Source organism: Anser anser (genome assembly GCF_964211835.1).
Source record: "Anser anser genome assembly, chromosome: 2".
Lineage (NCBI taxonomy): Eukaryota > Metazoa > Chordata > Aves > Anseriformes > Anatidae > Anser > Anser anser.
The window spans coordinates 43,206,841-43,231,329 of NC_139721.1; the positions used below are offsets into that span (position 1 = coordinate 43,206,841).

At 36.7% G+C, this 24,489-nt stretch overlaps 1 protein-coding gene across 1 annotated transcript in view; it reads right to left on the reverse strand.

The window, feature by feature from the left end:
- SNTG1 (syntrophin gamma 1) overlaps nucleotides 1-24,489 on the reverse strand; it is a 373,437-nt gene that overhangs the window by 157,399 nt on the left and 191,549 nt on the right. Inside the window, exon 3 of the mRNA XM_083823020.1 lies at nucleotides 11,299-11,433. Within this exon, the coding sequence (XP_083679146.1) occupies nucleotides 11,299-11,433 (135 nt within the window). The remainder of the gene's footprint in view (nucleotides 1-11,298; nucleotides 11,434-24,489) is intronic.

A 24,489-nucleotide genomic window follows, 5' to 3' on the forward strand; every position in this document is an offset into this window, starting at 1 on the left:
ATAAACTTGTGATTTCCTGAATGCAAAAATCCCATGAAACCTATGGTGCAGGGGGTAAGTGACAAAGTCCAGAAGAACAGCAGATGTTATCTCAGACAAAAATGAATTTGTCCAGTTCATACGATACTGTCTATGTGTGCACTACTGTACTGCAGCCAGTACAGCAATAAGAACAGATCTGTAGAGTTAAACTGTTAATTCAGGATACATCATCCAAAACAGATGCATTTCAGAGATCTTACTTAACTGGCATTAAATTGGCCCCATAGGCAGACTGAACACTAAATGCTGAAGTATGTAAACTGCATTTCTGGAATGCAGTTTCCGATTTCCAATTTTCCAATTTAGCTTCATCCAAAAGGAATACAGTTTGCATACTCCAAAACCAGTCAGTGACATGAGAAAAGCATGATTAGTGCAGATGATCCAGAAACTCATTTCAAGGCACATTCCTGATCCAAATTAAGAGACTAATGTAAACGCAGTCACTGCTGACCTCACAGCTATGGTTTAAAAATCATAACCAAGTCATAATGGCTATTGTTATGGGCAGATTTATTTAAACCGGCTCATTTTTTTCTTTTATTGCCTATTCTTAAAATTTGTTGTGTAAAATCCATAGGCTAGTGTCTGTCTTAAATATGAACATTTAAAAAAACAAAGACCTTTTTTTTCCTAGTCTGTCTTGTTGACTTTATTCCCAAGGATCATTTAGAATTAGTGAGCTTGGATAGCAGTAAAAAAAATAATAATAGTAGGTATGCACGTATGTCCAGGCACAAATATGTGGAATAGCTAGATTTTTTTATTTTTTTTTAATGTTCTGTATTTGTGGCCTGGATTTTATATCCTTTTCAATATGTAGAGTTGCAGAAGTCTAAATATGTATTTTATACAATATACGTTCATACATTTCAGACCAATCAGCATAGATTGCCAGTGCCCTTCAGATCTGCATAAACAACACAAAAATATACTGTCAGTGTTATTTACTACATTAAGGGCTGGATCATAGTTCATTCCATATGGCTATTGAGGAATGTAAGAAGCATAAGGATGCATAAGGTATTCTGCTGGCTCATACGAGAAACATGTCAGCAAGAAGAAGCCTGAAAGCTTTACAGACCTATTTTTCCTTCATATGCAAAAAGGAAAAGAAAAGGGGTAGGGACACTACCTAAGAGTTTTGGAAAATGGAGTTGCTACATTTGAGGGAAAATGCAGTTTCTTCCTTCTTTTTCACATTTGTTACAAATACGAATTGAGTAACTGCAGAAAGAGCAAATATAAACCTGTGCAGTGTTTTGGGTTGCAACACAAAACCAGCTGCCTAAAATGAGACTTTACGTTTAATTATTTATGCTAATATTTGTAAATGTTTATTTTTTTCTAAGAAGCAGCTATACCATTTTGCTGCTAATGGCCAAACCTTTCAAATTTTTAATGTATTGAAATACATGAACAAATTATACTCTTGCATTTGTAACCCACAACTGAATGTACAGCATGGCAATAGAGGAATATACGGCTAACTTGTTCCATCAGTGTGCCTCTACACTGTGCAGAGGGTCCAGAAGAGCCTTCCCAGCTCTCCACTCACACCATCCAGGAACTTTTATGATGGCATTCCCAGAAACTGAGTTCAGTCCACAAAGCTACTTGAGTTCAGGGCATGAACTGCACTCAAAAAAACTTTTGTCTGCCAGGAGGTTTCAGCAACAGCTAATAGTGCAGACAATAAATTAAGGATAAACTAATATAGGCCACAGCTTGATGTTTGGTCTAAACTGAGCTTACACATAAGAACGTGAAACATTCAGCTGTGGCTCTGCTGATGGCAGTATTTTTATTTTATTTTTTTTTGTTAGCTTCCCCTCATTTCCACTTCTATCTTCTGTTGGATATGTAGTTAAGAACAAAAACTTGCGTAGTATATTCTAGTCAATGCACGCTAACATTTTTGTTATGCATGTTCAAATCAAACAGAAAATACTCGTGTTACTTAAGAAGATGCTGAAAAATAACAACCTGTTCAGGTTAAACTGGCATAACAGTTGGCATTAAGGTAAACTGACATAATACTATTACATTACCTATGCATGGAACAAAGCATATCACACTCTACAAAATACAAATTAAGCACTATGCTCACTGAAGAACATAAATCTTCATAAAAATTTGTAGCTCATTATCTCTGTTAAGTGTAAATAGTGGCACCTGAATATATTCTAAGCTATGGCTATGCTTTCTAAAAAGCCTAAGAGAAAGCCGCCTGCAAAATATTATATATATATATATTTGTTCTCTTGCTTAGCACAACACACACAAAGGTACCCATATAAAAGAGTCAATAAAATATTCTTTCTGGTTTTCACTCAAGCTAAGACAGATCAAAGAAAGCCATGAAAACACTTGATTTTTTTTTTATTATTGAGAGAGAGAAAGAGTTTGCCAGACCATCTGACAGAAAACTAGAAATATTTTACACTGGAGCCTGGCATTACTTTTTAAGAGGAAGAAATGCATATTTCAAAAATGCTTTGCCAATATAGCAGATTACTAACCAGACAAAATTGTGTAACAGTAAGCAAATGGAAGACTGAAAAAAAAATCATGCAACTGTAACTTTCCAGCACAACGCAGTTTTTCAGTGGATTTCACATGCTATTTTTTCTAGGTTCTTTTCTAGCTCCACTGAGAGTGGATATTAAATATTTCAGGTTTGGACTGTTACTGAACTGAATTGAACACCAAGAACATACTGCAAATTAAATCCACTCTGTGTTACATGTAAGGCATTGCACTGTATTTAACCTAGGTTAATTCAACACTCTTCCCAGACCTACAACAAAGAAATTTATTACTTTGGTGTATTTTATATGTAAGGACTTCCATACTCTACATAACACAATAGCTAACAAATACAAACAATTAACAACCTTCAAAATCAGAATTACGTATGAATGACGTATTTCATTACTAAACCATCGGTAATCCACTAATCCGCATCTACAAACCTCACATAAATAATATAGTGAAACAGCTTTTCCAGAACTGTCAGAAGTATCAACACATTTCATACACCCAGAATCTTGGTGTTGGATCAGACCCTGGCTCTGATCAGCCTCTCTTCTTCTTTTAACCAAAACATTGTAAGAAAAATAATAGGACTCATCTAATAGAAGTTAAGTCATATAAAACTTAGGCAGTGGTCAAAGCTAGTTTTCTCCTGTAACCAATAGAGGAAAATAGACATATTCAACCTAGATGAGTCTAAGCAGGTGTCCAAGTTAGGCAGTAATCACCTTCATCATCTACATCCTCCATTGAGTATAGGGCCAGGATGTCAATTTTGACTTTGGAAAGATCATCCTCCCATTTACAGTTGGCAAAGTAACTTGAGTAAGTATTTTGATAGCAGATAACAATTTTGAAATGTTTTGCCAGAAAACTCTTTTTATCTGAATAAGGTTTTCTTCTGCAGTATGTTACTTGTGATAAATCTAAACTAGGCTTCATTTTCAGTGCCGTCTTTAGCCAAGGTAAACTGAAAAAAATCTCATCTACAATGCACCGTGTTTTTATGTGAAATATGATGATTAATATAATAAAGAATTCTGACCAGTAAACTGAAGATAAAAAAAATGTTCTGATGCCTTTAATTAGCATTTCAAATGAACAATAAGAATAATAAATTGCTTTTCACTAGTCTAACAGCCTTCTAAGTTCTTACATGCCTTAAAATTATTAATTAATAAAATATGATGACAACTCTAGAAGGCAACAGATTTTTTTTAATAATAAAGAAACACTCTACATATCTCAATACACCACTTATGTTGTTCTAGCTTAAAGACGGTCCTGCTCCATTGATTCTAATTATGTGCTTAAAACAAAACCTAACTGAAAATCTATGTCAGACGTAGACTTGTCTATTAATATTTTACTTAATTTAGAATTCCCTTCTTTATTTACAGGGGTAGCATTGTACAATTGAGTTTGCATTGGTTTTGCAGTTTCACAAAACAACGCCATCTCCATGTTTTCACAAACAAAACTCGATTCTGATGAAAATCTACCTAGTTTGATATCAAGATTAAATAACATCCTGTTAGCTTGTAATTTTATTATCACATTTGTTAGCTACATTATACTAAATAGAGTTAGAGCTCCTAGGATCTTTAAACACAGGATTCGGAGGAGTATTTCAGAAGCTACTTCCTGGAACAGAACAAAAGTAGTTATCATTTTATAGAAAAACTCAAAACTGCTGCTAAGCTGTCAGCATTTTCCATGCCTGTAACTCAGAAAATTCCTCATCCACATGTGTGTTCACTGACTGGAAAAGAGAGCTACGAGTTCTGGCAAAAATCTTTTTTCCTATGAGATCTATGCAGTGGAACAGAAAAGCAGTATTTTTTAGGCTTTCATTAAAGATATATAAATATTTCTCATTAAACAGGAGTATGATCTTCTTGAGATCACCAACATCATCTTAAATGAGATTAGAAGTGAAGAATGACCTTGTAAGCACATACCAACAGTAAATAAACAGGAAAAGAAGGTACAGAATCCTATGTAATCATTAATTGTACGCAGGCAGCAAACAAGAACTCTGCTTTTACAGTGGATGGAACAGACACCAAGGTACTATATATATACATGGAACAACATAGAAAAAAGCTGACCCAAGGCAGGGGAGAAAGCAGTAGTTGGAAAAACAGGTATAGACCTGAAGAGAAATCTACAATAGCACAGTGACATGCAAAACTGTGGAGGGAAAAAAAAAAGGGGGGGAGAAAAACGTTAAGATATAATTCTAAAAATGAAACAATGAAATATAAAAATATGAACAATACATTGGTAACAACTTTATAGATCAATCTGTAAACATTTAAAGCCATAATATCCTCAAGGCTATACTCTTACTTTAGCGGTCATTAGTAATAACATCCCACATTGACATAAGAGTCATAAGAAATTTTTTTATGCATTGAATATTTGCTTACATTTTCAAGCACAGAGATTTCACATCCTCTTTTTGTTAATGCTTTACTTTTTTGTTATTGGTATTTCTTTGGATTAATTGACATGAGCAGTCAAACTTTACACTCATTCTAAAAACATACAGGCCACTTACATCTCCAGTCTGAACTAGCAGCGTTAACCAGCAGCCTTGCTCAGTTGCTAGTAACTCCTGTCACATGACATTCAAAACTTGTCACCTTATCCCAGTTCCTCATGCAACTGGAGAGGGGTGGCAGTATGGGAGAGCAGCAGAATGCCTGGTTAGTCAGAAATCCCGGTTCCTCTGCAGCTGTGCTAGAGATTGAGTGTGGTAAATGCAGCTGTATTGTGTAGACTGCTAACACTGACTCTAATGAGCAAGAGCACCTGTCACTTTGCTTGTTCTCACTCCAAAATGTTACTATTCCTATACCATATGCCTAAAAGCAGAAACACCTAAATTTCTACTTGTAAAAATTATATTCCTAGGATTGGTTTATTTCAAAGTACTGCATTTCTCAATATATCAATAAATGAATAAACATAATAATAAAGAAATAAATAAATTCAAAACCCACAAACCCAAGGTCAGTACAGATTTTAATTCCCACAAGTCTTGGCAAAGAACACATTCTGTGGTTTCACAATAGCTGCAGATTCCAGCTGCAAGCTTCAGTCAAACACTGATCAATGCTTTGGGTTTTCCAAGTCTTTTCTGGTTTTCAATATTTGCCTTTGTGGGGAAAAAAATAAAACCAGAGAGAAGACTTTATTCTGGTCTTTCAAATTTGGCCATACAACTGGCAGTCCTCAATAGATTTTATTTTTAACCCCAATAGATTACTATGTTTTTTATTTTTAAGATGCAGAAAAATAAACTGGCTTGCATTGTCCCTAAATAATCATGTTTACATTTGTCAGGTCTAGGTTATCACTTACAAACTGTCCAGATTTGCAAGAAAATAAAAGTTATTATCATCTGATAGATATTTGAGGACTTCTGTGAAAAAAATGGATTCACTCCACTGAATAGCAGACAGATACCAACATGATAAAAAAGTAAAATAAAAAATCACATTATAACTGGTAGCCTTGCAAAGGTAACACATGACAAGTGTTTGAAAGGTTTCCATTCACATATTTGCAGTTCTCTCCTGGACAGGGAGTTTCACTTTGGCACTGTTCATACTGCTCAGTCTCACATCAGAATCAAAACAGTAAATAAATACAGAAATAAATAGAAAGCAGAAAAAAAAATCAAATGTTTACTATGTTTTATGTTTACTATTTTAAGCTTTTCACTTTTTTTCACAAATTTTTATAATCCTTAGTATTCCTAATATTAATTGAACTTGCTTTACCTACACCAAAATATATGAAAAGAAAAAATTCAAACTCTCAAAAAAGAATGATTCAAGGTAACAGATTTAAAATACACTTTCAGTAAGTCTCCAAAATTCTAAAATGTGCAGCAAGCAAGGGAAATAAGATAAATTCATCTGACTGCTCATGCAAGTCTGGTTTAAGTGACATGTTCTGAATTTACGCTTATACTTAAAAATGAATAATAGTTTTATAATTTAAGAAAAAAAATCAAGAAAAACATTTTATTGTGCAAATCTTGTAAGCTGAAAAATACTTAATGCAACTAGTTTTTAGTAAATATGGGCACTGTATAGAGTTGTAAACCTTTCAATGTAGTTGATTTCACAGTAGCAAAAGGACAAGGTTAAAGGTAATAGGTTCTTATCTTTACAAGAAAAAGAAGAATGGCTGTGTGATTAGTAATGTCAGAAATCAGATCTGGCTTCAGTTCAATAGTTTAACTCAGTCTTACTTTCTGACCTTGGAAAAGGTGTTTATAGATGAAAGCCTCTTACCTATCCAAAAAGCAATTACAGTCCATAGTTTAACTTCAAATCCATTTGTATCAAACTCTGATAAATCCTTAGAGAAATGCTATACTACTTGGAGAGCTCTACAAATTCACAAAAACATGCATTCATTTTTTTATTAGTATAGAAAGTACAAATGATCTTCACATAAATCTCCTGAAAACATCCTTAATATAAAAATGCTAGAAGAAATTATGAGACATTTAATTAAATAATGCATGACTACATAGCAGCATAAAATTAGATTACTCAAAATGAATGAGAATCATTTCTATCTTTTCATCAGTGAGTTAAATATAGTTCAGAAAATCTATGACTCTTCAACAGAACCTGTAAGAAAATTATTTTAAAACAAATTGTCCTGGTAACAAAAGTTAGCATTTTGCCAGCTGCTCACAGTTTATTTTCAGTCTTTTAGAAAAACAGCAGGTGATTCAAACCATTCATCTTGTCAGATGGTACATTGTCATCATTGGTTTATGGATCTTACATGTAGATACACTATAGTAAAAAAAAAAAACTCTTGCCTGAGTGCAATTAGCAAACGAATAGAATCTGTTAAAAAAAAAAAAAAAAGGTTCCTTCAAAAGGTAAACTACTTTTCTGGATGAAAACATAAAAACACAATAACCCTTTTACTTGAGTTTCAAATATTCACAAAAGGTGATAGAAACTGTAAGGATTAACTGCAAAACAAACAAACAAAAATGATTCTGGAACAGTAAAGATTAAAACTTTTCCTAGGAATTAGCCTACTGAAGATTTGTGTTTCAAACCAGACAACCTGTATCTTAGGGGATCCCCCCTCCTGTCCTAATTTTCAGCAAGGACAATATCAGGCAATCCTTGTTAGTCTGGTCTATTTACATATACATCTAAAAAGACTGGGTTTCACCTTATCACACATTGTCATCTTGAACATCATATAGTAAAATTTTGTAAGTAAAATTTCCTGCAATTCAAGGAATACATTTAAAAGGAAATAAAAAATAAAATTATTCTGCTATCAATACCAATGAAGTTCAAATGTGGTATATAGTTTAGCTGTTTTCAGGGGATTTCTTTTTCAAATGAAACGAGTAAAAATCCTGACTGTACTGTACCACAAGTGATATCTATAGAAATTTGTTATGATTATAAGAAGGCTATGTGTTGGCAGAACCACAATTATGAGCAGATGTTGTGTGAGAGTCTACTACTTTAGGGGAAAGAAAAATGTACCTGACCTAGCAGTCACTGGTCTCATCTTCCAATTTTCTCACACAGAGTATCAGGGTATCTTCAGCACACACTAGTCAAAAGCCAGATATACACTTCCCCATAATATCAAAACTTTCCACAGGCAAGGATTTCTTTTGCATTTGTAAAGTAACTGTCTTCTAGACTTTTGAGTTTCACAAAATATTCTCATCTCACTTGTTCATTTGCACTGGAGTTCATATCTATACCAGATACCCACTAGTAGCATAATAGTGAACCCACACTGTTCCTATTTCCTGGAAAGCAAGTCTTTCATGTTGTATACATAAAGAAATGTCTGTAATACTTGGTGCAACTGATACTGAAATTTAAATCCAATCTGTGGTTGTTTGAACTATCTTTCTTTGATGTTTTATGGAGTTGCTTCAGGCATGACTGATGTAGGATCCTCATGAACACCATTATTCTGTTCAGCCTACTAAAGAAACAGATGCTTTCTTTTTTAGTTTAACACTGTTTTAATGCTATGCTGCTTATAATCTTTTACATATTTTATTTTCTTACTCCAAACTGCATGCAGTGATAGGACAGACAAGGTTGCTTTGCCCCTATTCAGTTTGGGGAAATTACAATTGTTTTCCACTAAAAAGGAAGTGTTCTATATTAAGAACTAGCTCCTTATTCCATGTACTCACATTAAGCAGCACCTCACTCCTAAGGGCTCATTGCTTCACTTAAATTATTCTGCAGGATGCAGATCAGGATACCCCGGGAAAGTTAAGTGGCTGTTTAAAGTCTTTCCTACACAGAGGAGCATGCAAATTGATTCAGGCTCAACACACAGAAGAGGCACTGTTCTAAACTAGAAATAAAGTAACTCTCTTTCGTTCCTAAACAGTGAAGTAAAACCCTGTAATCAAATTATTTGAAGATTATTTTTAAAAGATTAAAAAGGTGTTTTACTGTAGCTACTTGTCTGTAAAATTTATCACTATTGTTCCTCAGTTGCAAATTTTATTTTTATTCTTTAGAGTTTATTCAATGAGGCATTCAATATTATTTTCTAATGAAACCACTCGGTCTGTCAAAAGTATGTTAAAGTAAAATAGATGTGGTCCATCATCTAGAATGACATCAAGAACAAAGAAAAATCAACGAAGCAAAGTAAAAGATAAGAAAAATAAGCAAGCAAACAAACAAACAGAAAGAAGCCTAATAATAGCAAGAAAAAAAATGAAGAAAAACAATGCAAAAAAGTAAGGCTGTGGGACTTGTCTGATCATGCTATACAATCACAACAAATAATTCCAGATGATTTAAATGGTTTGTGACAAAAGGACAGTTAACTATCTATGAAATGCCAATCATCCTTAGCTAGAATGAACTTACTGATTCAAGACCTAGTCTGAATCCCAGAGGAAATCGGGGTAAAGGGCTCCAGAGTTACTGGCCTAACAATGAATACTGCCAGTAGAAAAGAAACTCCTCATCACCATATTAATATCAAGCAGTTAATGAGTTATGCATCCAATATGCAAATACAGTAGGGGGTGTGTAATCAGTGAAGCAAATTCACCATTTTCAACAGTTCTGTTGCAAAACTAAAGAGGAAAAAACTGTAAGAGAAAGCTTTGCTGTGAAATGGGAAAAAATTAAATATGCATGTCATGAAGACATTTAAATACAATGTTCAGCAGAAGTAATAGATATTACAGCACAATAATGAGAGTCATATTTGTGAGTGATAAAATCTTTTAATAAATAAAGTCAGAATGGTGTTGGTGGAGTAAAAGTGCTGCAGCGTGTGATGCTAATTGAGCAGCTATAGCTATAGCCAGTGCTTGAACTCATAATTTCTTTCTGCCTGGGTTGCTAGACATCCTGTATGTCAAGGAACAGCACAGTCTGATTAGTAAAAGGACCATCTTTATTCCATATACAACTCACAGAATTGTATTAAGAAGTTGTACAGCATGAAATGGTCAAAAGACAGATTTGTCATGCAAATAAACCCAATGTATATGGAGGCACCATAGACAATATGTCGCTCTTGTTTCAGAGAAATGATCAGAAACATTCACTTTGAGATGGATTCCTCTACAAATTTTCCATTAATTTTCCATACTGTCAGCACCACTAACATTCTACCAATTTATCTCTATATTTTGCTTTTTATCTTTTTATTATACTTGTATTTAGAGACACAGGGATGTGGCAACAGCTGTAATTAAATAATAATATAGACAGACATAATATTAGAGTATGTTTGCATTAACAGGTATTATAGCACTATGTCTCAGAGGATTTAACGTGAAATCCTACAATAATTTTATTTAGCTGAAAGGGAGAACAAAATGTTCATAAAAGTTTCAAAAGAAAATTAAAAATCACTCTACAAAATATAATTACAGCATGTCTTTATAAATGAATAGAAAATGTTTTTATTTTATTTATTTTGCTATCTTCTAAATAAAAACTTATCATTACAATAATTCAAAAAAACCTACAATATTATTCTACATTACATTTCACAGATCTTCCAAATAATTGTCTACAGACCGAGTTTCTTATCCAAAAAATTCTATACAATGCAAAATAAGAGATCTGACACATCATGTAATATGTAAATCACACTACTGCACTGTTCCGGCTGAAGTCCATCCATATTAAAGTAACTTGCCAGTTCAACTGGTGACCCTCACTTCATCGACTGACAATATCTGTGAAGTGTTATAATACAACATGAAGCAAACAAAGATACGAAGGGTAACATAACATTGCTGTACCTTGATCCAGTAAAGCCCTGCCATAACAGTTAACCATCAGCTGTCTTATCAACTCCACAGACAATGGTCAGAAATCTAAGTACATCTGGTTGTTGTTTTGTTTTGTTTTTGTAAAAGTCACTGTCTTACTGTATTCAGTGGCACCGGGATTCAAGGGTCAGTGCACAGAAACAATAGTGTAGTTGTGTATATAGCTTATTTGTTGTTATTGCTGCTTCCTAGATGGGTATTGCTAGGATTTACTCTCAGTAGACGTTATACTAAAATATACTTGGTGTTAAAAATGTAAAATTAAATATTAACCTGACATTAAATGCATGCATATGTACACACACACGCCCATGTACACACACACAGTATTTTTACTTTTCATAAAGTACATCTTAAAAGAATAAATAAAAACTACTTACACCAGAATAGAAAGGCTCACCAGACACACAGATCACATCCTGCTCCTGGATCATCAGAATATCTTTGGCTAAGTGCAGTCGCACTTTGAAAGGCTCCTGGTTACCATCCTGCAGCAAACAAATCCCTGTCTTTGTCTTCAAAGGAAGGAATAAAAAAAAAGTTTTCTCAGTTAGCATGCTGTATTGCCAGAATCCATCCACAAGTACATCAACAGATATCCTAAACTATTACCAGGTAATACTATTTATTTACTCTGCTCAGATTACAAGAGAACAATCAGCTGTGGTAAGCATTGAGTGAAGCCAAATTTTTCAACTATATAAAATATAAAATCAAAATCTTTTCTATTCTGCCCATAATGAATTTATGACACTCCTTTTGTTACCTTCAAGGCAGTGTACTGGGTTTACATGGCAAGGTTTTGGTAGCATGGGACTGCAGGGGTGGCCTCTGTGAGAAGAGTCCAGAAGCTGCCCCATGTCAGATAAGGGCCAGTTTCAGCTGGCTCCAAAGGGACCTGCTGCTGGCCAGAGCCAAACACAGGCAGGTATCTGCCCTACCCCAGGGCAGTGCAGAAGGAGGGCAGGAGGTGCTCCAGGCAGGCAGCAGCAGTTCCCCTGCGGCCTGTGGAGAGCCCCCTGGTGGAGCAGGCTGTCCCCCTGCAGCCCATGGGTCCCACACGGAGCAGATCTCCACGCTGCAGCCCGTGGAGGAGCCCCCGGTGGAGCAGGGGGATGTGGCCTGGAGGAGGCTGCGGCCCATGGAGAGCCCCCGCAGGAGCAGGCCCCGGGCCGGAGCTGCAGCCCGTGGAGAGGAGCCCACGCAGGAGCAGGGGGTCTGGGGGAGCTGCCGCCCGTGGGGGACCCGTGCTGGAGCAGTTTGCTCCTGGGGGATGGACCCCGTGGTACGGAGCCATGTGGGAGCAGTTCTTGAAGAGCTGCTGCCTGTGGGCAGCCCCTGCAAGATCAGTTCTGGAAGGACGGCATCCCGTGGGAGGGACCCCACGTGGAGCAGGGGCAGAGAGTGATCGTGAAGGAGCAGCGGAGATGAAGCATCAGGGATTGACCGCAGCCCCCATTCTCCCGTTCCCCTGTGCCACTTGGGGGAAGAGGTAAAAGAGAGTGGATAGGGGGAATGGTGATTTTAGTTTGCCTGTATTTTCTGACTGTTCTAGTCTGGTAGTGATGGGCAATAAATGTTATTAATCTCCCTAAGCTGAGTATTTTTTTTTTTTTTTTTTTTTTTTTTTGCCCATGATGTGGTGGGTGATCTCCTTGTCCTTATCTCATCCCTTGAGCCCTTTTCATCACATTTTCTCCCCCTTTCCTTTTGAGGGGAGGGAGTGAGAGAGTGGCTGTGGTGGAGCTCAGCTGCCCAGCTGAGTAAAACCATGACAGGCAGCTACGCTCAGTCTCCATTTTAGGATTAAATGATGACACCTCACTTATAAAAGCTGATATTCCTGCATACTGCACCAATTTTGACACAGAAGGACATATAATTGCTTAATACCGCCAAACTAATCATTTCCAAGCAGTAACAGCCTACATGAACCTGTTGTGAGCTTTTCGTGAACTGTGAGCACAACACTGACTTATGCTTTTATAGTACTTGTCAAATGAGAATGCTGAAGTTAAGAATGAGAGAAAAGAGATCAAAGAATGCAACTCCTTCCGGTAAATTAATTCATGCTTCACTTTTGTATGTTACATTTATGGCTAGAGGTCAGGAATTTTGTAGGATTCTTCAGTATACAGTATGTGGTTTTCAAACAATTTAACAGAATATTTGTCTGCAGTACCTATTTGTGCTACTTTTGGGGCACCATCTATAAGAGGTTTGAGCAGTGAAAAAATCTGAATGTGTAAGCACCCACAGTATTTAACCTTTCCCTGAAGGCTCTGTTGAAGATAGCACTCTGTATAATGATTCATAAGTGGAAAAGTTATGTTGGTAAGGCATTTGGGATATTAGAAATTTGCTTACAAATAATGTAAGAATTCAGTGTTATAACATGGAATTTACTAGTATTGGATAACTATACCTATATGCATAGATACAAATATATAAGTAATCGTGTAAGTATCTCAGAAAATCATTCTTCATTAAAAATGATTTAAAATTTTGGACTCATCAAGGTCAATAATAGAACTTTCATTGTCTTAATTCAGGACAGATTTCAATCCACTATAAAAAAATAAAAATAAATAAATAATAAAAATGTTGATTTGAGAGGAGATCAAGGAAACAAAAGTCTTGCTGTGAACTTTCTCTGCCATGGCTGACCTGGCTGAATCTAAGGGCTCTTTCTCAGACAAGAGGTTAAAAGAGCATTTGGAAGATCTCCCCATAATACACTCTGATACCTTACATGCCTAGCATGAAGAGAACAAACACAAATATGGAACTGACAGTACGCAACTGGAAGAAGAAAAGTTTAAATTGCTCTCAAGAGGCATTAAAAGAGGATGAGGACAATCTTAAAATAGCTTTATGTAATATTCTTTACTGATGAACTTTCCTTTTACTTCTGCTCTATGTTCCACACTCAAACTTATGAAATTGTTTTCCCTTGATCAGCAGTAGGAAATATGTATAATTTAGCCATATATTTGAGAGATTTTATTCTAATTTTCAAGAAAAAAAATGAAGAGTTCCTCATGCTGAACTCATACAGATGTCAGTGGGTGCTCTGGTCCGAAGAAAGCATACAGCCTTGTTTAGTATTTATGTGTATTTTTTGCAACAGGATGGGATAGAAACTGATTGACATATGCAAACAAATTAAATAAATGGATCAGCAGAAGGAGTTAGGAGTTTTCAGTACCACCAAAAAATTCCCTCTCATAGCATACGTAAAATCTTACAAAATTAAAATAAAGAGAATGTAATATAGTTAAGTTGCCCTGCTCCTCCTCCTTATAAATTCTGCTTTACAGACTAAGAAGACTCTTCTTCCCATGGAGCTGTGAAGTAAGCGATAAGTGAGAGTGGAAGTTGAACAGAGCAGGCTGTAAATAACTACAGTCAAACAAAAGAGGCTGGGCCACAAACATATACTGCTTATAATTTACCTTTCTCCTGCAGTAAATATTTGCAGACATGTCTTTTGTCCTCCCCTGGATAACTGGCAATGGGGTAAATTCTGCCTCTGATACTATGATTTTAGTATCTCTGCCTTACTTGACTGCACATTTCTGATTTGGTCAATTACCCTACAAAGTCTCCAACGAATCTTTGCACAAAGCTGAGGGGCTTCTTTGGGGGAATTAAGAGGCACATAACCATAGCAGACACAATTAGGCATTAAGAAAAAATAAATTAAAATTCAAGTCAGTTTCCAAATGCATGTGGGCTGAGTCTATTCAGTCTTAACAAGAAAACCAAGCTTGGGAACAGCAAAATATTTTGGCCCTTGGGAAGATTGATCACACACATTCAGGGATCTTATTTACATCAGACACTCTAAAATGTAATGAACCACTTTACTGTTGTTGGGCTTTATGAAAGCTGGTTTATGACACAGTTCAAAATTAAAGCTTCAGTTATGCTACCTCCTTCCCTTTGCTACCTGAAAGCAGTATTAACAACCATGTAAAGGTGAAGATCCTAAAAGACAATGCTAAAAATGTAGTTCAGTTTCATTAGATAAGCTCAAGACAAGTCCTTGAGAACAAAGACTGTCTCTTTTTTCCATTATGTGTTTTTTTTTTTTTTTAAATCTCCCGACATTTCTTTTTTCTTCTTTTTTCCCATCCTCAAAGCATTCAGTAAACTGTATCAAATAAGGACATAAATTCCTGTATCCTGACCTGGAACTTAGGGAAGATATCCTGCATATATGCTTTCATGTAAAATCACAGTGCACATAAACATTTGGCATCCATGTGACCCCAGTAAAATTATCCTGGCTGAAGGGAGATCAGGCAGGCTGCCTAGTCTATACCTACCCCCATCTCTTACATGTGAAGAGCATAGATGGCATGCCTGTGGGTCAGGTGCAGGGGTGCAAGGTTGTGCCTGATATTAGCTTTTGTTCCCGTTACTAATTTTTATGAGATTCCACAAGAGGGTGTGCTAAAATTTTCCCTTCAAGCTGTCTACGCTTCACTGGCAGAGGGCCCTGCCCTGCCCCTGGCCTACAGCAATAAAATAGCATATGTCACGTCAGCTGAGCTACTGTAACTGTCAGTGTGAGGTCAGGCAAGGCATCCTCTGGTACTCAAATGTATGATAAACTGCATCGCCTTGCAACAGACATGGGCATACAAGCGTAGTTCAGCTGCTAACATTTTGTAAAGCCAACACACCTTGACTGCCTGTTCCAGTGAGCCCATACTGCCCTGCTTAACATTTCTACCTTCCTACTTTCTTCACCCTATTTACAGAGTTAGGCACCTGTTGTAAAGAGGGCAAGAAAACTGAATGCTAAAAGTTGCATGTGTTAATGAAGTGGTTGAGGTAGGCTAAGGAATGGATAAGGAAGTAAGATACAGTGGTGAAAGAATAGGTTTTTGTATGGAGAGCAGCAAGTGACGTCAAACCAAAGCAGTGATGAAGGAAGGTAGCCGTACCTAAGTGACAGATGCAGCGAATTTTTTACCTGTGCAGTACTGCCTCTGCCATCTGATTCTACACCCTTGTAGCCCAGGTACAAAGGAACACTAATTTGGCAAGAGCTGGTGTCCTTGTTAGGAGTTTAGAAATTGCTTACTGTTCCTGATCTAACGTAAATATAAGAGGGATTGAAAACTGATCTCTCTTTGCTCTGCCACACCAACGTCTGTTGAACTTTCTGCTTCAGATCCTTATCATAGAAAGGTAGGAGAGCCCTCAAGGCAGGCTGCTTCTGCAAAGAATATGGTCACATTCAGATCATTATTGGCAACAAAGCAATGAAAAAAGGTGTTTTAAAAACCTTTTTCCATTATACTCTGGTTCATACCACATAGCCATTTTGGCTGTGTATAAGATCTGTCCCTGATAACTTTCCTTAAAGGAATTTATAAATGCTCACATACTATTAACAGCTTGGTGCAGTATATATGGCCTTCACAAATATTTAGGAATTAATTTCAGAGGAAATATATACAAAAGAGAGCTGGGACTGTACAGCCTGGAGAAGAAAAGGCTCAGAGGGATCTCATCAAAGTCCCTGAATACCTGAAGGGAGAGAGCAAAGGGGATGGAGCCAGACTCTTTTCAGTGGTGCCCAGAGCCAGGCCATGGGCACAAAGTGGCGCACAGGAGGCTCCCTCTGAACACCAGACAACACTTCTTTATGTGCAGGTGATGGAGCACTGGCACAGGTTGCCCAGGGAGGCTGTGGATCTCCCTGCTTGGAGATCTTCAAAAGCTGCATGGACGTGGGCCTGGGCAGCCTGCATTGGGTGGCCCTGCCTGAGCAAGGAGTTCAACCAGATGGCCTCCAGAGGTCCCTTCCAGCCTCCAACTCTCAGTGACTTTGTGATTCTGCTAAAGCTATACTTTGTACATTTAGGCTAGCAGCATAGTTCTCTACTAAACGTATACCCAAATAAATACTATATGAGACATGTCTTTAATGTTACCTATTGTTTTCAGAGTCAGTTTTGTGCAGGACATCAAACATCAATATTTTAAAATTTATCTGGCCTAAATAAGGTTAGTAGAGGGTTTTCTGCTAAAGATTTTTTTTTTATGTTGACTTTTTTCCAAATTTTTTGTTTTCTTTGTCATTTACATTAAAAAAAATAATAATCTAACACTTTTCCAGTGCTTTGCTCTGGAGGAGACCTAATCAGTATCCCAGGCCATTTTAGTTAATCTCCATTAGTTTTCAAGAAATTAATATATCTTTTGGTTAAACTATTTTATGTATTACTTTTGCCCTTTGGTAATAAAACAATTTAGTTAGTTTTACTTCTTCCAGTTTCAGATCTGTAAAAGGACCTTGTCACTTCAGTAGACACCCAATAATAGTTCAGTTCATGAACCAGTAGAAGAAAGAAAGAGAAAAAAAAAATCTGTCAACATATTTTCTATGCAAAATGACCCAGACTTTTAGTTTCGGCTTTGGTTGGTGTCTTCAAAAACATATCAAACCTCTGCAGTTTAGTTTAGAGCCCTGAAATTTAGTTTTACCATCAAGAATCTGATACCAATAAGGAGAATGGTTGCAGAGACTGCTTTAAATATGTAGGTAATTCACTTCAGATGCACTTTAGGATGCGTATTTGAGCTGAAGCTGACCTCTGGGCATACAGAGATATGCCTGTCACTGCTTTATAATGGCAGGTATAATAATAAAAAAGGAAATTGAATCAGAAAGTATAAGGAGGTAATGGAAATGAATACAGGAGGTAGAAATATGTGTCAGAACCACAGAAAGGATGTTTTTAAACGGTCCAGCTACTCATTCTGTGGGAGTGTTGCTAGTGCAGGTGAAAAGCACTTATACTGTCAAAAATATAGCCCAGATACACGGGGATGTGTTCAGCTTGTCATTCAGAGCCTGTTCTATCAGGTACTAACATTTTCCAACCCAAAGGACAAGAAGTCCTTTCCTGCACAAGAATTCTACACTCCAACCTGAGAGAACTAAAGAAAATATCAAATATGGGCTTAATCTTTCTTTTCTTTTCTTTTCTTTTCTTTTCTTTTCTTTTCTTTTCTTTTCTTTTCTTTTCTTTTCTTTTCTTTTCTTTTCTTTTCTTTTCTTTTCTTTTCTTTTCTTTTCTTTTCTTTTCTTTTCTTTTCTTTTCTTTTCTTTTCTTTTCTTTTCTTTTCTTTTCTTTTCTTTTCTTTTCTTTTCTTTTCTTTTCTTTTCTTCTTTTTCTATGATTTCCCAGGTATGAATATTTGGCTATGGCATTCTTGCTAAGTTGTTTTCTCAAAAGAATAAAGTCCTACAGAGAATTTTCTATGTTTCATACAGTCTGATTAATTCAATATGTAAATTGGACATTTGGAAAATGAACATTTATCTGCATTTCCATAAATATACCTATAGGTATGTGAGCTTCTTTTTGAACTAAGGTACCTTTTTGGAGCAAAAACTTTAATTTTTTGACACTATAAATAAGCAAGTTTTAATTCCTGAATTGCCAATGAGTTTACTGGGAATAGATTATATCATTACAATTGAGGCCAAGACATAGGACAATATAAAACTGAAGGCTATTGTGAGCATGTATGTGTTTCTTCACATAGGTATTCACATATATTCTTCAAATTTAATTAGTCTGTTAATAAGATATTCTCACAGGCATCATAAATTGTCAGTCATTTTCCGTCTTGTGGTTTTGGGATTAAATTATGAGTTGAAGCTGGATTTAGAAAAACACAAAAACAAAACCTAAAGTATTAGAAATCCCAGCATTGCAAATTGAAAGCATTTATAAACAAAGGAAATCACTAGCTAAGGCTGAAATATGTGGATCATAAACTGGCACAATGGGGATTAGACAGTCCAAAATAGTGTATAACAAGATTTATTAAAGAAAGTAATGAGAAAGCCAAAATATTGCTTAAAAATTAAAATAAATTCTGTGACTGGGAAAAAGAAAAAAAAAAAAAGGATGTTGATTTAAAGCTAGAGCTGTGAACATATTATAAAGTTTGTGAAGTCTAGAAATATTCATGGGATTCATAATGCAGAGGACAACAACTTAGAAAATCAAAGTAAATCTTCAGAGAAGCAATGGACAGTATTGTAAAAAACAGATAAATACATAACAAATGTAAAAACAAATATATTTACTAATTTAAATGATTTTATAATAATCTTAGGAAAAAAAAGGAAAAAAAAAGCCACGGTATTAGAAGTAGAAAACAAGATTTCAAAAGCAAGGAAGTTAGAAAGTTAGAAAAGTTAGAAAGCAGCCAATGCTGCTTGTTCATAAAATACAAAGAAAATACCATTAAAAACAAACAAACAAACAAACAAAAAACAGCATTCCAAAAAACAGCATTCCCTAGGGAAAAGATCCTACTGCAGCATAATCATCCCAAGTCTTTGATTTTATCAGAAGGGTATTTTCAATGGAGAGGACAGAATCATGTCAGAGTCTGAAGTTACCTTCCAAGCAACAGTTTTCAGAATATAGAATAAGGTCAAGTGAATACAGGCAAGAGTTTAAAGAACCTAGTGACTTCATGATTTATGCTCTCATGAAGTTCAGAAAGCTCTGGGTAAAGGATAAAAGAGGAGTTGGATAGCCTTTTGGCTTGAAAATTGTTGAATAAGACAATTTAACAGTTGTTGCACAAGAACCGGTACAATGCATACATTTACTCATCACTGAAGGAAGGAAAAGAGTAGGGAATCCATAATAATTCCTTAGAAAGTGTTTGCACATTTGTAGAACCTTCTTCCCCCCCCCCCCCCTTTTTTTTTTTGAATTGTTTAACATAGAAGGTATTTTATTGAAGAATAAAACCACTTCAAAATGCCTTGAAAAGCAGCATAGTCTACAGATAAAATTCTTAGGAAGAAAATAATCATCAGAATCATGTTGAGATTGACACCAAACTGTATCTGTCTTCTAAGCTCTCAGTATAATCAATGAAGAACTGCTCATTAAAGTCAATAAAGCACAAAGAGCAATTGAGCTGATCATCAAGTTTTGGGGAAACCATTCACTAGGCTTCACTGCCTGCACTATTCAGATTTGCTGTGAGAACTTAAGCACAAACTGCATGTGCAGATATCTACATGTAGGCAAGACCATCATTGTCCAAATCTCAAACCAAATACCACTAGACACCAAAGGTGACATTATAGTGTGTTTCTGCTACGAGTCACCTAAGTAGAACAAGCAGATGAGAACACCAGGCAGCGCTTCTTTATGCGGTGATGGAGCACTGGCACAGGTTGTCCAGACAGGTTGGAGTCTCACTCCTTGGAGATCTTCAAAAGCCACCTGAACAAGGGCCTGGACAACCTGCTGTGGGTGGCCCTGCTTGAGCAGGGGGTCGGACAAGGTGACCTCTGGAAGTCCCTTCCAACATTAATCATTCTGTGATTCTGTGATAGTTGCCACTAGAAAAACGTAAGGGATGCATGAAAGTATTGGTACTAGGAAAGGACTACAGTTCCTATAACGATACCCAATGCACCAGAGTAGCAGTTATTTAGAATGAACAGATGTACTTGTTTGAGCCGGGAGATAGTTAATTTTCTTCACAGTGACTTGTATGGTGCAATTTCTTTGATTTGAGACCAAAACACTGTTGACAACACTCCAATGTTTTAGCTATTACTGAACAGTGCTTGCACAGCGCCAAAGGACTTTTCTGTTTCTCACACTGCCCTGTCTGCAAGTACACAGGAAGCTGGGAGTGGAGAGAATAGAGCCAGGACATCTGACCCAAATGGACCAAGGGGTTATTATGCACCATATGATGCCGTGCTCACCAATAGAAGCTGGGCGAAGAAGGAGGAAGGGGGGACATTAGGAGTTATAGCATTTGTCTTCCCAAGTAACCATTGCATGTGATGAGCTCCGCATTCCTGGAAAAAGCTGAACACCTGCCTGCCAGTGGGAAGCCGTGAGTGAATTCCTTATTTTGCTTTGCCTGTGTATGCAGCTTTGGTTTACCTATGAAACTGTCTTATCTCAACCATGAGTCCTCACACTTTTACTTTTCTGATTTTCTTCCCCATCCCACTGTGGGATAAGTGAGTGAACAGCTGTGTGGGGCTTAGCTGCTTACTGAGATTAACTCACAACAAGAGAGTTGTTTTAGGAAAGAAACGAGTATGCCGTAGACATCATGAGTAATGTGCTTTGTACTTTGTGCACCTATGTGGAATATTTTGTTTTTATACTATTTGAAACTCAATTACTACCATTACTGAAACTCCACTTACTGCCATTAGCAAAGATGGGGATGGAAGTACCAGTGAAGAGAGTCTGAGCCCCACTCATCATTTTGGGAGAACGATCTCAGTTCTTCTATTGGTGGTGGTTACAGGTCTCTGGAGGATGGTGAAAGAAGGGCAATAAGATACTCAGAAGAAAGGAAACAAAGAAGGGAAGAAGACGAAGGCCTCATGGCACTCTTTATTGCCATTATCAAAAACTGCCTAGTAATTATAATTCTATAGTATATAGAATTATCAAGGATTTGATGTAATTGGTAATAGAGGGCAAAGAAGGCTTAAACTTGTAAATGTATTGACTAGATAACCTATTAAATAAAAATACTGTGGAGTAAAATCTAGAATCATTTTAAGTTTCCTGTCAGTAAATAAATATGAAATAAACTGATAACAAAGCTATTGTGGTTGCACACAAAATACAGCTTGAAGTGACTAAACCATTGCTGAAGATGTGCCAGTGGAATGACACTGTGGGTGAACTAAGAAGGCAGTGCCACAGCGGTACTTCTTTTGTCTCTATCATCACTTTTACAAGAAGCTCAAAGATAATGTCTTGACGTAAAGACATTTTGGAATTGAAATATACCTGACAGAATGGATGATTACTTCTTATACTAAACTCAAATGAACAACCATATTAAGTAATTCCATAAGACTTGGATAGTGCAATTCAAAGGAAGCTTTCCACATTAGTGGAGAAAAAGAAAAAAAAAAAAAACACCTCTTCTGGTAACCAATTAGATGAAAATCATAACTGTTAGGTTACGTGATAAAATCTTGCCTGCGCACACAAAGGATTACAGACAAATGCAGACGGTGGCAGCCCAAGTAACACCTTGCCAGGGCCATCGCAGAAGCCATCAGCCTATCAAAGGCCCATCTCCCCAGGCCCAGAGGGGCACACAGACATAATGTGGGACAGGTGGAAAGCTAAAACAAGGACTGAGAGGGAGGGACACCCTGTCTGATCCCCTCCTAAGGTTGTCCTGGGACAGGCTCAGCCCCAGTTTCCAGGTGTAATGAATGTGTTGAACCCATTTTGCTGGGTTCACCACGATGAGACAATGACAGACCACTTTTGGGACTAAGGAACGTCTCTGCCTAGGGCTGTGGGACATATTATGGGATTCAGTTCTGGATTGCACAGGAGTTGCGATTGAGATGTTTAGGGGAGGAACCAAAGGCAGGGCAAAGGAGGTATTTAAGTCCTTTGGGGAGGAACAAACATGGGAAAAACGAAGGGCAAGGAGATAAAAAGGGATTGGCTGCATGTAAATAGGTTGCTCATCAGCACACTTGTCTGGCCATGCTCTGTCTTACTGAATTCTGTAATTCATTTCTAACTCTTTTCCTGGGAGAAGGACTCTGTATACATGCATCCTGCTCAGCCAGAGAGGGGAGCAGGATGAGGCTCTTGGGCGTGTCTGTGTTTGCGCAAGTGCTCTGTGTGTCTGTCTATATGTAATTAGTGTGGCTGGCCATGTATATGCATATACACATATACACGGATACGTGCATATATGCAATGTATATGTATGCTCTGTGTGCATACACCTACTGGGTACACCACTTCAGCCTCACTACTGGTTGAACCAGGGGGCGCAGAGCTGCAGCAACCTCACTGCTCATGGGCTGTCAGATACAGCTTGATGTATTTCCCTCTAACAACCAAAGCAGAGGTATCTATACCTTAGAATGACAGCGCTGAGGATTTAGTTAAAAAATACACCTGTAAGCATAAGGCTATTGACACTTTACTTAGACACAGGTATTTGATGAAAGTAGGCTGAAAGTCTGTATTTTATTAACTTTGATTGGCTTAGGAGGAAAGATGTAGATCACAATAGTTTTAAGAATTTCTCAGAAGTAGCACTACTAGTTTTGTGGCACAGGGCTCATTTTACACAAACCACATAAACTGGTTTTGAATCTATTTCATTTTATTTTATTGATCTAAAAGTTAAAGGTACTTGCTTAGGTTCTTCAGATTATGAATGTTTTAGGGTGGGAAGAGGCACTCTGTCCTTCCATTGTCTATCATGGAAACTCAGACAAAGTTGTTTATTTTTAAAGACCTATACTTGAAACAAACGCTCTGATTAGAAGCCAGATAGTGAATAAAACAGATCTGCAAAAACACTTGCACTGTAAAGGCTAACACAGGACTCGTATTCCAGGTAATCTTTCTGTGGCTGTTGTCATTATTGCTGCTGGGCACAGAGTGAAGTTATTTGCCACTAAATAATCTCTACTAGGCTGCAGTTTAAATAACACCATAAAAATCCTAAGAAAATAAGCTGTATCTGTCTGTTTTGCTCAATAAATACATGAGAGAAAAAAGTGAAACCAAAAGTAATCTAGCAAGAAATGCTTTTTTCCCAGGCAAATAATTTCAGTTATACTGTATTACGGAATTTAGACTGTACATGTACTAAAGTCTGTCACATAGCATCCTGGAAAACCATCATACTATCCATTCCCAAAGACAAGCTTCACTCTTGTATTAGTTTTTTATCCTACTGCTCCTTTCAGAAGGCTGTCATGATTTCATGTCCTTCATCCTGCTTATTTTCTCTTTCCCCATCTAATTTACACCCATAGATGCTCAAGCCAAAATTGTTTTTAGCTGAATTTAGTACTTGGTCCTACTGCTTTTCCCATTCTTCCACTTCTATTTTTCATGGAATCATGGTCACCCTTAAAGATACGGCCAGTTTTCTTGTTGCCAGTCATAACTTCTTAACCACTGTTTGTTATTCTCAGCATAAAGGCAACTGTATTTTAAAATCTTAATAATGTGTAAAATCTTAATAATGCATTGCCATCACTGTGTAATTTGGTGTAAATGGTTCTCAGTGCATCTCACTTGCTAACATTGTACAAACATATTAAAACAATTTGTCCATAGAAAATCATTGAGACAATTTGATGCCCTCTTTAACATATGTAAGTGCATCTTATTTACTTTTTTTTTAAGGTAATGTTAGTATGAACACAGAAACAAAAGCACTTCCCCTATCCTTAGAGGAGGGGAACTAAATTACTTTATATTGATATTATGAAACCATACTTATGTTAAATGAAAATTACTCTCTTACCTCATCAAATCAAAATAGAAGTACTTTTCTATGGGTCAACTTTGCAGCTTCCCCTCTCTCCCAACCCTTTAATACTCCTACATTTTCCCTTTGATTTTGCTGAACAGTGACAGACAGATTTCTGGCTTCACTAATGTTTTAATTCATGTACATACTTTCAGATATAAACGCATCACTAAGAGCAAAGCTCACATACAACATAAATACTTGCACCTATATTGTGCCTG